Consider the following 15,690-nt stretch of genomic DNA (forward strand, 5'->3'; position numbering starts at 1 on the left):
TGGCGAGAACCCAGATCCCAGACAATGACACGCATGACTGACAGACGCTGCGGGTAACTCGACTGCAGGGAGCACAGGGCAGGCCTACGGTCGTCGCGTTACGAGGGCCCCGACCTGGCAGGGCAGTGGACGTGGCATTGGGGTCCCGGAGCCATACGGAGGCGACAGCCAGGAGCCGCCGGGTGCGGCGTGCAGAGCAGGTGTCCCCGACTGGGGCGAAAGAGGTGTTCCTGGGGGCCGGCACTGTGACGTTTAAGAGACCCGTACCCTGGCAGTCTTACCCTAGATCTTCCAACGACTCCAAGATGTCAGTCTCCATGAGGTCACACTCCATGCTACTGTGGTATTCAAATTTCCGAGTCGTCAGGCTCCCCTCTTCGCCGGCAACGCGTACACTCGCGCATGCGCTGCCGCCCCGGAACTTCCAAGTCGACAGCTGGCGCCTCAACCGCTGCACTGCGCATGTCCCGAGCGTGCGCAAGAAACTCGGTCCCGCCCACCGCCCCATCCCCGCGGGCTAAAGCGGTGCCAGGAGGCACAGTGTTACACATGCGTATTGGTGAATAGTGAAGCCGGCGGCCCGGCGAAGGGCTGGAGGACTGGCTGCGTGGCAGCTGGGCGTGGGGACCCACCTCGGGGGGAGCGCTCTCACCTCCTTAATTGGGTGTACGCATGTGCGAATATTGGGGCGAGGCGGGCACAGGAGGAGCTTGGGGGGCGTCTCAAGACTTGGTGGGTGTGGGCTGTGAGGCGGAGTCTTGGGATCCCCCGGGAGTCACCCGGGTGGACGCCCGCGGCTTGCTGGCGTGTTCTCGCCTGAGCTGTGGGGCGTGGAGAAAGGGAAAACTCGAATTTCTTAGGACCGGAGTAGACGGGCCAGGGCCAAGAACGCCAGATACCATGCCATTTGATTTCGTTGTGCCTGCAGTAGCTTGACTTCAGGCTGAGAAAGGCGTCAGCTTTCCCCTGACAAGGATGTATTCAGAAAGTTTTTTTCATTGCCCTTGTTTCGTTCTCTACCCGATTCCTTAAGCCCTTTCCAGACCTTATATTCCCAAGCGTCCTATTTTAAAGAGGTGGCAGGGGTGCGGGGGAGGGGCGTCACTCCATATCAGGTGGAATAGTATAGGTTTAAATCCACGCGATTGAAACAGCGAATAAACTTTTTTGTTGTGATGTCATTGTTTTTGACATTTGCCTAAAAGTGTGACATTCAGTTCACTATGGGTTCCGATTCCTTGGCAGTTATTGACAGGGCATATACTTAGAAGTTATTGATAAATGAAAACATTGTTCTCAAGGTGATGGCATATTTAGAAAATTACACTTAAACGTGAGTTGGCATAATGTTGAATTGTATAGGTCTTTTAAGAGTTTTCACACTTCTAGTAAATTTTATTTTCGCATTTTTGTGTCTAGTGGATAAATGCCTCTGTCCTTAGCAGTTATGACCCTCTTCCCCTTATTTTGCATCATCTGCAGTGGAGAAAGGAATTAACATTTATTATGTACCTATGGTGTGTTTGACATGACTCCCTTGATCCACATTATTTTATGCAATCATTATAAGGTTGTGTGTTACGCGTTTTGCTGATGACACTAGGACTCGGTAGCTTAATTGTCCTTAAAAATAGTAAGGCCAGTAAGGACCTGAATTTTGAGACTGAGTCCTATCTGAATTCATATTTCTTCTGATTTGACTAAATAAGGACTTATATGTAGGATATGAAAAAATAGGAACATCTACCTGGTAGACTTTGTTTAAGCACGTATATATTGTACATAGTCACTTAATTATAATGAAAATGGAATAATTATTCTTGTAGGGTTGTTCAAGGTGCTAACTGAAAGTAATGCTTAGTGCAAAATCAATTGGGGAAAATAAAGGATTTCATTCTTTTTTTTTTTTTTTTGCCTTAGGTAGGTTTCACGCCCAGTGCAGAGCCCAAAACAGGGCTTGAACGCAGGACCCTGAGATTAAAAGGCAGAGGCTTGATCGACTGAGCCACCCAGGCACCCAAAGGGTTTCATTTTTGACTCACTGCTTGATGTAAGTAACATACAATATTAGTGAGTGAGCCAGTGATGACTCCCATAAATTTCTTCTTTTTCTCTCTCTAATGCAAATCATTAATTTCAATGGAGAGTAGTCAACATAGTTTTTAAAAATAATTTTATAATGAACTTTGCTGGAGTAAAAACAATGCTTTAAAAAGTAAATATTGTCAGGGTGCCAGAGTAGCTCAGTTGGTTAAGTGAACGACTGTTGATTTTGGCTCAGTTCATGATCTCATAGTTGTGAAATTGAGCCCTAAGATGGAGCCTGTTTAATATTCTCTCTCTTCCTCTCTGACCCTACCCCTCTCACACTTAGGCTCTCTCCCAAAACAAAACAAAAAGTAAATATTGTCATATTTCTATAAGATTTACTAGGAATCTTGTAATTTTTATTTTGAAATTGTTTATATTGTACACTGGCTATCTAAAGACCTTATTCAAGCTGAATTTAATAGAATGAAAAGAACACTGATCTAGATGTTAAGGAGCCCTGGTTTTGACCCTAGATCAGTACAAGAATGAATTTTCTGATACTTAGAGGTATATGAAGTCCATCAGGTATCTTTGAGAAATGGTGAGTTTTCTCTGTAGAAGATATTCAGCTAGAGGCTGGGTAACGACTTGTTGAGGGTGCTCTTGTGAGAAGGCATGGGGGCTATTTAGCAACACTGGTAACCTTTGATTAGACTTATACCCAAAAGGGGTGTAAAATACTAATTAAAAACCCTCCTAGTGTCCATCCCTGAGGAGGGCTGGTTACTGTCTGATTTAGTTTCCTGTTGCTGCAGGTTACCACAAATTTAGTGGCTGTAAATAAGACAGATCAATTATCTTCCAGTTCTGGAGGTTGGATATCTGAAAGGAATCTCACAGGCCTAAAATCAGGAGAGCTGCATTCCTTCTGGAATGTCCAGGGGAAAATCTGTTCTCTTCCCCTTTTCAGCTTCTAGGAGCTGCCCTCATACCTTGGCTTGTGACCCTTCTTTTTCAGTAATCACATCACCCCAATCTCTGCTTCCTTGATGTCATAGCATCTTCTCTGACTCTTACTCTCCTCCCCCTCTTGCACTTATAAGGACCCACATAATCCAACATAATCTCCCAATTGCAAAATTTTTAGTTTAACCACAGCTACAAGAGTCCCTTTTTGCATGTCAAGTGACATATTAATCGATTCTGAGGATTGGAACATAGATGACTTTGGGGGGTTCATTATTGTGCATACCACATTGCCTTTACTGGAGAGTAGAAATCTTGAAGGATTTTAGTGTAAAGACCAGCCTTTCCAGATCTTGAAAAGACTAAAAAGAAATCATATTTCATGCTTGCGAAAAAAAAAAAAATACAAAAGGGAAAATTGAAAACTGATTTCAGTTTTCAGAGGAACATCTTTTCATGTCACAATCTTAAAGATTATTACAAGGGAGGTTTTGAATTATGTAGTAGTTAAAAATTTATGCAGCTGAGATTCTTAAGAAAGTTACTTTAGAAAATCTATAAAAGGGTAATTTGTATAATGGCAATGAAGCAGGTACAAACTTGAACATAAGGTTGGTCCTTTGTCAAAGAAGAGTTTCTTTCTTTTCTTTTTTTTTTTTTTTTTTTTTNGTTCCTGTCTCACGTTCAGGTCCTTTATCCATTTTGAGTTTATTTTTGTGCATGGTGTGAGAAAATGATCTAGTTTCATTCTTCTGCATGTTGCTGTCCAATTCTCCCAACACCATCTGTTAAAAAGGCTGTCTTTTTTCCATTGGATATTCTTTCCTGCTTTGTCAAAGATCAGTTGGTTGTATACTTTTGGGTCCACAAAGAAGAGTTTCTAAGAGTTGACTAAACAGGTACTTTAAGTAATTTTTCTTTCTTAAACAAAATAGTTTGAAAAATTACAGCTTTTTCCAGTTTTAATGCATTTGCCTTTAGTATAACCTTACAACAAGGAGAAAATAAGAAATACAATAGATTTGTTCATGTTGCTCATAAAGTGAGTTTGTATATGCAACTAAATAAAGTCTTTTTCAGCTTGCACGGTGAAGCAGTACTTTCACTCCTAAATATTAGCATCTAGGATTAATCTTGTATGGTGTCAAATACTTCTACTTTATTTTGCTTTATTTTTTGTATTTTATTTATTTTTTTTAAAGTAGGCTCCACATTCAACATGACGCTTAAAATCATGACCCCCAAATCAAGAGTCACATACTCCACCAACTGAGCCAGCCAGGCGTCTCTTGCTTGTTTTCAAATCAAGCCTCTGGCTATGTTAGTATATTTTCAGTTAGTAAACAGTATGTGTTAGTATACATTTCTGGCCATGTTAGCATATATTCAGGCAAGTTTTAGAGAATGTTTCAAAGTTTGAGAAAAATCTGTTGTCTGTGTTTAAACTGAGGAAAAGGTATAGCTATGTATGGTATAAAGATACAACCAGATTTTTCTGAACAAAAGCTCCAAACTTGATTTCTGTTGTCCATCCAATGATACTTCAGCCTACTTGCTATGTCTTGCCAGCGCGTGAATCAGGCACATGGTGAACCAGACAGACACTGGTCTAATCTGGGTGCAGTAGTTTTTTTTGGACTGTAGCCCAGAGGTAATAAACCAGTATCCATATCAGCCCAAGTTGTGTTTTGTTTGGCCTAACTAGTATCTTAAAGAATTTTGAGTCATATAACAGTTTGGATATACTATCTAAAATTTTGGATTGATCTTTTCTTGAAAACATAAATCAGGTGGGTGTCTGGGTGGCTCAGGTCATGGTCTCATGGGCTCGAGTCCTGCATTGGTGAGCTCGAGCCCCCCTTCAGGTGAGCTCAAGCCTGGCTTTGACTGAGCACAAGCCCCATTTTGGGTGAGCCCCACTTCTCTCTCTCTCTCTCTCTCCCTTCCTCTTTCTCTCTGCCCCTCACTCACTTGTGCCATCTCTCTCTGTCAAAAACAAAACAAAACAAAACAAAACAAAACAAAACAAAACAAATATTAGGTAACTCTGCAGCCCTGGGTTCATATTGTCCATCAAGGCAATGATTGGCTTGGGTTGAGAAGGTTGCCCCTGGTAGATGGGATGTGAATCTACAAGTTCTCTATCATTTTTGGATCCTATTTCTCAGACAGTGTACAATATACATGTACACCCAGCAATTTACTTCCCCTCCAATGAGTTTGTAACTTCCAATTATTTTATTCTTTTACTTCTTAGTGCTGTTGATCACTTCTATCCTACCTGTCATAGGCCTCTGCTCCCTCCTCCTCTGCCGATTCTAGTATAGGGGAAGGCAAATGTTTTGTCTACCCTCTTAGTTAATGAATGTGTAAATTAACCTTATAAAGACAGATTAGCAGGAGAAAAGACATACACATTTTTAGTGATCTTAATTTTTTTAATGTTCTTGGTGCTTCACAGAAGAGAAAATCCCAAAAAGGTAGTTAGATTTGGGAGTTTATGTACCATTTTAACAATGAGTGATAAATGGTGGAGAAGCAAGTAAACACAGAGAAGGGATTTGAGCTTCTAGGGGATGTTAAACTGTGGGAAGGTAAGTCTATGGGGAAACTACTGGAAGATAAGGGTTGTTTAGTAAGGTTTGTTTGTGCAGACTCATCTTGGTGCCAACTTTCTTCATGGCCATAAAACTCTCCTGGAGTGGTGTTTAGGGCAGGCCTGGTTTCTCAGAAGTTTCTGCTCTTAGTTAATGGAAGCTCAGAGAAGACTTCTTTCTGCATCTGTTGAGTCCCAAATGCCTTCATCTCAAAATAATCCGAATTGCCAAAGTGGCATATTTTGGAGTGGCATATTTCGATACTTGGCACTAGTCACATGGAACTGCTATTCACCTAACACACCTTGCACTTCTGATCCTCTGTACTCTGTACGAGTTGTTTCCTTTGCCTGGAATGCCCATTCCCTCATTCTCTGACTGGCAGCTCAGTCTTTAAGACTCAGTTTGGGGGAATCCTTCCCTGACTGCTTTAGGGACTCATTTTCTACCTCCCAAAGATTCTGTAGCACTCTGTCCCAGATAACATTCCTGTTCTAGATCAGTGCACAGAGATCCCCTCTGCTCTCTCTGCTACTTTGCTCATGTTCTACCAGATCCTCAAGTTTTAGCTCAGCTTCACTACACCACAAAGAAGGTGTTCTCTCACTACACCGATTAAAATGAATTTTCCTCTTTGGATTTCTAAGGTGTTGATGCCTCACTTGATTGACTAGCATAACTATTGACTGTCATAACTAACTTAAATGCAGATTCCTGAGCCTTGCCTCTGATACATTTTAGGTCAACATTGCAAGGGTAGATTTAGAAATCCAGTTTTTCTTAAAACTGCTTCTAACAGTTTCATAATTACTCCTTCGTAATTTAACATATATTAATGTTATATTTTATTTGCTTATTTAACGTGTTCTGATCTTTTCTACCCAGTTGCTATAAAACCGTCCATGTCCTACATATTGCTTAGTACATTGATGCATACACAATAGACATAAAGAAATGTTGATTAGTAGATTGACAAGAAAATTTTTCCTTTCTCATGACCAGATTTTGCTTTCTTCTGAGAGAATAAAGTGATTCTTTGCAGGGAATAAATAAGTATACAACGATGAATTATGCTCTGAGCTCTTGTATCATCCTGGAACTCAGTCAATGCCTATTTAAAACTAGGCTATTCTGGTAGGATGGTATGTTCTCTGCTGATTTAGATTGTTATTAGCAACTTTGTCTCTTACCCCAGTGTAGTGTTTCTTTATGATGTGGGGGATCAGAGTCTTCCTGGAGGTTTTTCAAGCCTCCCTCCAGGCATGAGTCCCTAGGAGAATCACAGCATTGTGATGAGAGATGTGGATTGGGGGTGCTGTGAAGAAAATAGTGCTAATGCAGAATAAGGCTTGTAAATCACTGTCCTAAGGAGAGCTTGCCATTATGACCATTATGATTAGATTAACAAACAAGGCTGATTTTAATGTCCCCAGCAATCTCAGTTTCCAATTCTTAGCAATAGTTATCTACTTACTTTTCTTTTTTAAAGTTTAAATTCCAGTTAGTTAACACAGTGTCATATTAGTTTCAGGTGCATAGTATAGTGATTCAACACTTTCATGCATCACCTGGTGCTCATCAAAACAAGTGCACTGCTTAGTCCCCCTCACCTATTTAACCCATTCTCCTACCTACCTACCCCCAGGTAACCATCAGGTTTTTTTGTATAGTTAAGAGTTAATTTCTTTATTATCACAAAGGGATCATTGCTTACAAACACAGTAGAGATAGGAACAAAATATAAAATTTAAGCAGAAATTATTGTATTTAAATTTTTGTGTTGGGTTAATTTATGTTTTGGGAAATTTTGGTAAAGGTACAGAAATTTGACAACTGCAGAGAATCTTGGGACATTATTTAGACAGTCCTTCTCAACCATTTCCAAGAATTAAGCCCTAATGCCCTAAGGCATCCAACGTATATAATAATTTGCTTTTCTCCTATGCATCTAGAATACCTTCTGTCTATGTACCATACTTGGAAGAAATAAGAAAAGAGTCACTTAAGTCTTTTCTGTGATTGAGAAAGGCTAAATTATCTAGAGCCCACTGGTTTTCAAACTTTCGTGTGTATCAGAATTACTTGATACATACCCCACCCCAAAAGGTTCTGACTCAGTGTTGTCCAGGGTGGGCCCTCACATTTATATTTCTTTCTTTTTATTATTATTATTATTTTGATGTTTATTTATTTATGACAGAGAGACAGTGCTAGTGGGGGAGGGGCAGAGAGAGAGAGGGAGACACAGAATCTGAAGCAGACTCCAGTCTCTGAGCTGTTAGCACAGAGCCTGACGTGGGGCTCTAACCCACAAACTGTGAGATCATGACCTGAGCCGAAGTTGGTCGCTTAAACAACTGAGCCATCCAGATGCCCCCCTCCCCCACATTTGTATTTCTAATGAGTTCCCGGGTGATAGTTGACACTGCTTGTGTAGAGAACCACTGATGTAGACCAACTCTTAATCTTATTTACAAAGACTCATGTCAATCAGTAAGAAAATAAATTTATATCATGACCCAGTATACACAGGTGTGTGCACACAGCTGAAACTGTTTCATGATAAAGACATACTCCTTGCTAGGTGCTGTGCTCAGGTTTGCCTGTTTTAAAACCTCTGTTTACTTAAAAATGCTGACTAGAGCCGCTAAATTCATTTTTCAGGTTACTAACAGGTGTGAATAGCAGTCTAAAAAACAGTAGATGAGGACATCTCAGGTTTTTTCAGCTTTAGTATTTTCACCCTATGGCTTAACTATCCTCATTTTATTGGTAAGTGTGAGAGGTTCCAAGAACGAGCCTAGGCGATGGCCATCCACTAAGCATTCAAACACATCTGAGGAGGCTAATGAGAAGATATTTGGGACCCAGTGAGCAAACACCTGAGACTGAAAGCGTGCCTTCAGCATCCTTTAGCAGTGAAAATCCAACATCCAGGCATTTAATTAGATTGGGTAAAAACAAACAAACAAACAAACAAAAAACTTACCCTTAGAGAGCATGATGGTAAAAACTTAATCAGACTAGGGCTTGTCCAGGAGGAATGGTTCTCAGCATACAACCATTGGCAATGACAGGTGAACTTAAACTTGAACTTCTGATTTGGCTCAAAGGAAAACCAAGTAATCTTTAAAAAACAACAAAATGTTATAGGAGTATTACCGACATTGGATAATAAGGAAGCCTTGTTTTAAGGGCTGAAGACAAGATGAGGGGCAGGGGAAAGGAAAGTGTTTGTTCTTTTCTTTGTCCACTTTATTATTGTGATCCTGGAAATGGGAAAACTGGATGACAGTGTCAGTAGTAAGGGAACAACATCTGTACCAGAAGTGATATCAGGAACTCTGGTAAGAGACAGGAATGGATTGCTACCTGGATTTTACTGAGGATCATCTGAAGACTGAGGATTTTTTAAGATTCACAGTCTGTGATAGTTCACCAGGCCGATGTGTCCTGCGTAACACACCTAGGAAAAGAGTTCCTGGTTTGTGCGAACTGACCTGTCCCAGGGCATGTGTGATGATGAACTGACACCTGAGCCCATAGTCTCTGATTCTCAACTTTGTGCATATGATGCCTCATGGCCCAGTGTGTCCCCTATAAGTCCCTGCCTGTGACTGTGACTATCCCTCCACCACTGCCAAGAGCAGAAGGATCTTTGGGAGCCTGGATGCACACGTGGCAGGGCCACCTGCACATACGCAGTTCAGTCTGCAAGCACCTGCCCTGGCAGGTGGGCGCCTCAGCACAGCAGCCCATCTTCTTGGAGCTGTCAGTTCCCCGGTGCTGCACTCCTGACGTGGAGCTGATGCAGGGAAGGTCGTTTGTGTCAGACCCCTTCTTACCTTGACTGGGAAAGATACATAGGACCTCAGTGGGTGTCAGGTCTCCCACATGTCTGTCATCAGCGGACTTCCCATGGATGGCCTGGCTAAGGACTTCTGGTGAGATCCTGCTTCAGGGGTAAGTAACTCTGTTTTGGAGCAGGGGTGGGATTTGGTGTGGAGGTATGTACTGCAGACGTTTCTGCTGGTGGCCTGGTCTATCCCTACACATCCCAGACCCAGGATGGCTCCCAGGGTACCTGGGTGTTCAAGTTCAGTCCTCACACCTGCTCTCAGGCACCAGGCCCTCCAGGCCATCCTCCTGGGGCTGTGGTTCTCCTCACTGTACCATTGATGAGAAAGTTAAATGATGGTTACCATTAGACTCCATATGGTGTTGCTGTTCTCTTAGTCTAGGGGACAGTATGCAATCCCTGTTGTTGAATTAAGGGTGTTTTCCAAATATAAAAATAGTTCTTTGTGAGGGACAATTTATTGTAAGATACTCTATCAGAATACTAATATATGTGGGGGAAAACCAAAGCACATGACATACATGGACTTCTTCACATTAAAAAACTACTATCAGATCACAATCAAAGTTTGAGTTTAATCCTTTTCTAAAGATTCTTGTGGGTTACTTTTTGCCATTGGCTAACTTTCACAACACCATGATCCATTGAGATCAGTTGGATAGGAGGATTGAGCAATATTGCTGATGAATAATGACCCTCTGGGATGACTGTTGTGTGACTGAATGGAGGGTGATGACTTTCACCTACTCCAGAGACCCCTGAGAAAAGACCAGATCTATGGAACAGAGCATGAGATGAAGTTTGGACGTGTGGAGACATTTTCTAACATTCCTTTGAGACATTCAGTTGGAGCTGTTGAATAAGCGATTGGATAAGAGTCTGGAGTTGAGGGGCGCCCGGGTGGCTTAGTCAGTTAAGCGTCCGACTTTCGCTCAGGTCATGATCCCGCGGTTCGTGGGTTCAAGCCCCGCGTCGGGCTCTGTGCTGACTGCCAGCTCAGAGCCTGGAGCCTGTTTCAGAGTCTGTCACTCCCTCTCTCTCTGACCCTCCCCTGCTCATGCTGTCTCTCTCTCTCCTAGAAATAAATAAAACATTAAAAAAAAAAAAGAGTCTGGAGTTGAGTGGAGAGGTCTGGATTGGAGATGTAGTTCTGAGTTACCTCTGAAAGAATGGACTTGAGTGTGAAGTGTAGATGCAGTTACCTAAAGAGAGAATATAGTGAGAGGGGAAAAGGATACCTTGAGAAATGTCAATATATATTTTTAAGTTTATTTGTTTTGAGAGAGAGCAAGTGTGAGTGGGGGAGGGGTAGAGAGTGAGAAGAGAGACAGGCTCTGTGCTCAGCAAGGAGCCCAATGTGGGGCTTAATCTCCCGAACTCTGGGATCATAACCTGAGCCAAACTCAAAAGAGTTGGATGGTTAACCAGGTGAGCCACCTAGGTGCCCTAGTAAATTCCAGTATTTAATGGCACATAAAAAGAGGTGAAGCTTCAAATGAGGAAAAGAGCAGAGAGGAGGACAATCAAAGGAGTGTTGTACAATGGATGTTAGGACTTGATTCGGGGCGGGGGGGAGGTTGGGGACAGCTATGCTAAATGTTGCAGGCAGGTCTAATAGGATGAAGATCAGAAAATGTGCAATGAATTTAACAGGAAGAGCTAGTTCAGTGTCGTAATGGAGGCAAAATTAAGATTGAAATATGTTATTGGGTGAATGAGAGTTGAGGAAGTAAGGATAAGCTGAGTTTGATAAGTTTGATATTTCAAGTGTAAAGCTGAAAGCAATAGAGAAATTGCTAGAAAGATATGTGGACTTAAAGATTTTTGTTGTTGTTGCTTACATTTTGAGCAGGTTTGAAAGCCAATGAAAAGGATCTAGCTGGAAGTGAGTGATTTTATACAAGTGAAAGAAGACCAAATTAGTTATATTTTTGAAAGCTTGGGAGGGAAAAGGATGTAAAGTACTGACAAAGACTCTCTTCCTTTTGTCAGACTTGAGTCAGGCTCCTCTGAGTCCTCTTTTTGACTTGGCCCTGACCTTGGACTCCATCCTTATCCACAGGACCTGCTCTTTAGACCAGTTTTAGCAAGAATCCTGAGTCAGTTTAGCACATGTCCCCTACCCTTGATATCTTTTCAGTTCTTTATTCCCCACTCTCGATATCACCCTGGCCTGCCTTCAGGAGAAATCCTTTCTGTTTACCCAGAATCTCCCTACTCCTGCTGTTTCCTCCTAGTAATTTTCTGTCCACTGACCTCCATTCTGCTCTTAGGCTATAAACCTCTACCTGTTCTTAATGTATTTAAAGTTGAGTTTAATCTCTCTCCTTCTGACAAAGAGCCCATCGTAGCTATTACCTCAAATAAAGTAAAAAATGTCATGAATAAGTGTTTCCTTAACAATAATAGGGCATGAATGAACCTTGGAGCTAGAGGCATGGTGATCCCTGTTATGCAGTGGTAACACAGTTGATGAAATGATTCCGTGCAATAACTTGGTAGACATATAGTTAATAATGTTTAGTTCTAGGGAACAGCATGGGAAAATAGAATATTAGAAGCTTATGTAGGTTTCTACAGGCCACATTTGCAAGGTATTATTCATAAGAGATGAACTCAGAAAATAATTGCTATGTTTGCAATCAGGAATGAAAAAGGGTAGAGAAAGTCTTCAAATTCAGGTTTTTCCTCTTGGAAGAGACAATTGCTTTTCAATAATCTCAACTAGAAAAAGCCAGTACTAAGAAGTCTTCTGGGGAATAAAAGCCAATTAAAACTCAATCTTGTGTCAAGGGTCAAATTCTCTAGATGTTAAAACAATGGAAGGAAGTGAGATGTTTCAGAGTAAGCATCCACCTAAATGTGTTCTGCCCAATAAATCTGTTCAGTGCCTCAAGGAAAAGAAATTAAATGTGAGGGCTCCCACAGAGATCTTATAAACAAGGTATGCACAATTTATTTATGTGAGGGAGTTTTTAGGTCAAGAAGTCAAAGGAATATAATGATTCTGAGAACTCTGCCTTAAAAAAAAAGAAGAATAAAATTAGGGACCTAGAACTGGGAAGTATCAGATTATGAAAGACCTGTTTAGGAAAGTTAATCTGGCAAAGGAGTCTGGGCGAAGAAGCCTGTGACTGACTCATACTTCATGATCTTGGATCCTGAATTTTCTATGAGCAGGAAGCTGCCTGAAAAAGCTGCTCTGAATGCAAGGAGGGGGCTTTTCCACAGTCTTAACTATCATGTGATGCTAAGAAGGATGATGATTAGGAAGAAACTCCCAGAGGGTTGAGCCAGGGCATGGAGGGAGTTTCAGAGGCTTCTTCTGGACTTTTCCCACCACACTGGCTCTTATTCCACAGTTCAGAGAGCCAGTGTTTAGTTGCCGCATATACTGTCTCTAGTGTATGCTCCAGAGGTCGGGAAGTGACTGGAGGGTGGGTCTGTTTGGACTTGAGGGGTGGACTTGAGCTATGACTCCATTGCTTTCACCCTAAAGGGCAGTTGGCATGACAGAATTTATGTTCCTTTCACATGGTGCCAGGTCAAACTCTGCTAGATAGCAGGTGTGGATTAACTCTGTGCATAGTTATTCTGCAAAATGGCCAGATGTGAACCTATACCTTGGAATACTGCACAGAAATGAGAATATACAAACCATAGTTATGAACAACTATGTTAATGAGTCTCAACAAAATTAAGTAACAAAAGTAAGACAAGAGACTACGTAGTGTGTGAGTCCGTTTGTATAAAGATAAAAAACAGGAAGAACTAATCTATCATCTTTGAAGTCAAGCAGTAACTTTTAGTGGTAATTTTTTGGGAGTTAGTGACAGAAGGGAAAAAAACATGGGTTTCTGAAAACTTTTTGAAGATTTATCAGTCTTTATTTACACTTATGAGTGGTATACTTTATGCTATATATATTCTTCTGTACATCTTTGGTTGGATCTATATAACTGTATTAATTTCTTTCAGATATATACTTAAAAGTAGTATTACAAGGTCATAGAGTAGTTGTTTAGTTTTACTAACTACCATGTTTTCCAAAGGGATTGTGGCATTTTACATTTCTACAAGGGATGAGAATTTCAGTTGTCCTATATCCTTGTTATAGCCAACCTTTGTTATTGTTTTGTCTTTTTTCACTTTCACCATTGTGGTAGGTGTTGCTGGTTTATCTTATTGTGGTTTAATTTTTCTTTCTTTCATGGCTAATGATATCAAGCACCTGTTTGCCATTGTGAATATTTAAAAATTTATTTATTTATTAAAGTAATCTCTATACCCAGCATGGGGCTTGAACTCAGGACCCTGAGATCAAGAGTCACATGCTCTACCAACTGAGCCAGCCAGGCACCCATCTACTCTGAATATTTAAAGCAGGATCTGGTACAATAGAAGCCTTAAATATGTGCTTAATGAATGAAGGAATTAGCTGTCAGAAGGTTCAACATTATGCTTCTTATTAAATTTGTTTTCTACCTTGAAATACTATGGAATATACAGCCTTTCTTCATTCTTACATGTAAAGTTCCTGAAATCAGTCTTAACTGTCCTCTTTTTATATATGATATGATGTACTAAGTTCTAGTAACAGATTCCTTGGCTCTCTCACTTATTAATTTGTATGATTTTAGGAGATCATAAAGCCTCAGCCTGCTCATCCCATACAATGGGTGTTATAATAGAAACTACATGAAGATGCTGTTTTGAGACTTAATAACATAATCTATGCAATGTGTTTAGAACAGTGCCTAGCATATGATATTTGTCCTTCTCTGCCTGACTTATTTCGCTCAGCATAACACCCTCAAGGTCCATCCATGTTGCTACACATGGCCAGATTTCATTGTTTCTCATTGCCATGTAGTATTCCATGGTATAGATAAACCACATCTTCTTTGCACGTATAGGAGGATTAGGAGGAACTTGACGGAGGAACAAGGGGGAGAAGAAGGGCGGAAATGGTGGGGGACAGGGAGAGAAGCAAACCATGAGAGACTCTTGAATGCTGACAAAAACTGAGGACTGATGGATGTGGGGGGAGGGGGGATGGGCATGGAGGAGGACACTTGTGGGGATGAGCACTGAGTGTTATGTGGAAACTAATTTGACAATAAACTATTAAAAAAAAAAAAAAAGAACAGTGCCTAGCATATAAAAGCTATCAGTTAATGTTTTTATTATTATTTTGCAGAAATGTAAAACAAAGCTTGCCACTCTTTTTAGTAAATTGTCAAATAGTGCATCTGAATAAGGGAAAAAAAATCCCATATTCCTTTTTTACAGAGATGAAACTAAAGCTCAAAGAGATATTTTTCTAAATTTATACAGGGTGCCATCACCAAGTCTTCCCAAAATAGAAATTTATAGTAAGGGTTATTTCTCTTGAATAGTGTGGAGAATTCATCTGGCCAGATTTCTTGTTAGAGAAATTTGCAAATAAAAGAGTTCATTGATAGGCTGTGTCATTGGATTACATTTTATCTATAAAAATGATATGGGAAGGGAAGCCAGAAAAAATAATAGCAATGGAGAGGGAGGGTGTTGAATATGCATGGTTGGCTTTCAAGGTAGCAGCTTGTTTAATGGATGCAAGTGCAGCCTCCGATTCTTACAGGCATGAACTTCAGACTTGCCTCTTAGTCTTTCAGTATCCACAGAATGAATCGTCTTGAGATGGTAAAACAGCTGATACACTGAGTTTGGGCTTTTGAGCTATGAGGCTCCTTGTTTGAAGGGCCAAGAGAAAGATGAGCACTTGATGTTCAAAAACCTTTTCTATTCTCAAACCAATGCTAGTCTGTGTTCCAGATGTCAGAATACCAATTGTTAATGTACTGAACACTTAAAGTGTTCCAGGTATCATTTTTAGAGCCTCCCAAATATTATCTCACTCATGCCTGAAACAACTGTAAGAGATTGGTACAGTTATTGTCACTTGCACTGATGAGAACGTTGAGACATAGGAAGGGTAAGTAACTTCTCACAGAGCCAGTAAATGAGAGTTCCAGGGTGAGAATCACAGCCAGTTGAATCCAGAAGCACGTGACTCTCTTGCTTTACATTGGAGAATGGTCCTAGAGGAGAAGGCTTAGAGGAAGGAGAAGGGAGGTGTGGGTAAGGAAAAGATAAAAAAAAAAAAGACGATTGTGGAGATGCAGCAACTTGGACTCCCCATTTCCCGTCATTGAGAGCAGAAAGCTCCCTGGAAGACCTAGTTGTCTCTGCTGG

General features: G+C 40.9%; 1 protein-coding gene and 1 non-coding gene across 2 annotated transcripts in view; both read right to left on the reverse strand.

Annotated features, from left to right (window-relative positions):
* Nucleotides 1–419, reverse strand: part of FAM98A (family with sequence similarity 98 member A) — a 15,661-nt gene extending 15,242 nt beyond the window's left edge. Inside the window, exon 1 of the mRNA XM_077772779.1 lies at nt 282–419. Coding sequence (XP_077628905.1) covers nt 282–334 — 53 coding nt within the window. The 5' untranslated portion in view covers nt 335–419. The remainder of the gene's footprint in view (nt 1–281) is intronic.
* Nucleotides 420–13,738: 13,319 nt separating this feature from the next.
* On the reverse strand, nt 13,739–13,811 carry TRNAK-CUU (transfer RNA lysine (anticodon CUU)). Its single transcript has one exon. It is a non-coding gene; the product is annotated as a tRNA-Lys (tRNA).
* Nucleotides 13,812–15,690: the final 1,879 nt, after the last annotated feature.

The sequence above is a fragment of the Crocuta crocuta genome, unplaced genomic scaffold (assembly GCF_008692635.1).
Source record: "Crocuta crocuta isolate KB4526 unplaced genomic scaffold, BGI_CrCroc_1.0 scaffold363, whole genome shotgun sequence".
NCBI classification, from domain to species: domain Eukaryota; kingdom Metazoa; phylum Chordata; class Mammalia; order Carnivora; family Hyaenidae; genus Crocuta; species Crocuta crocuta.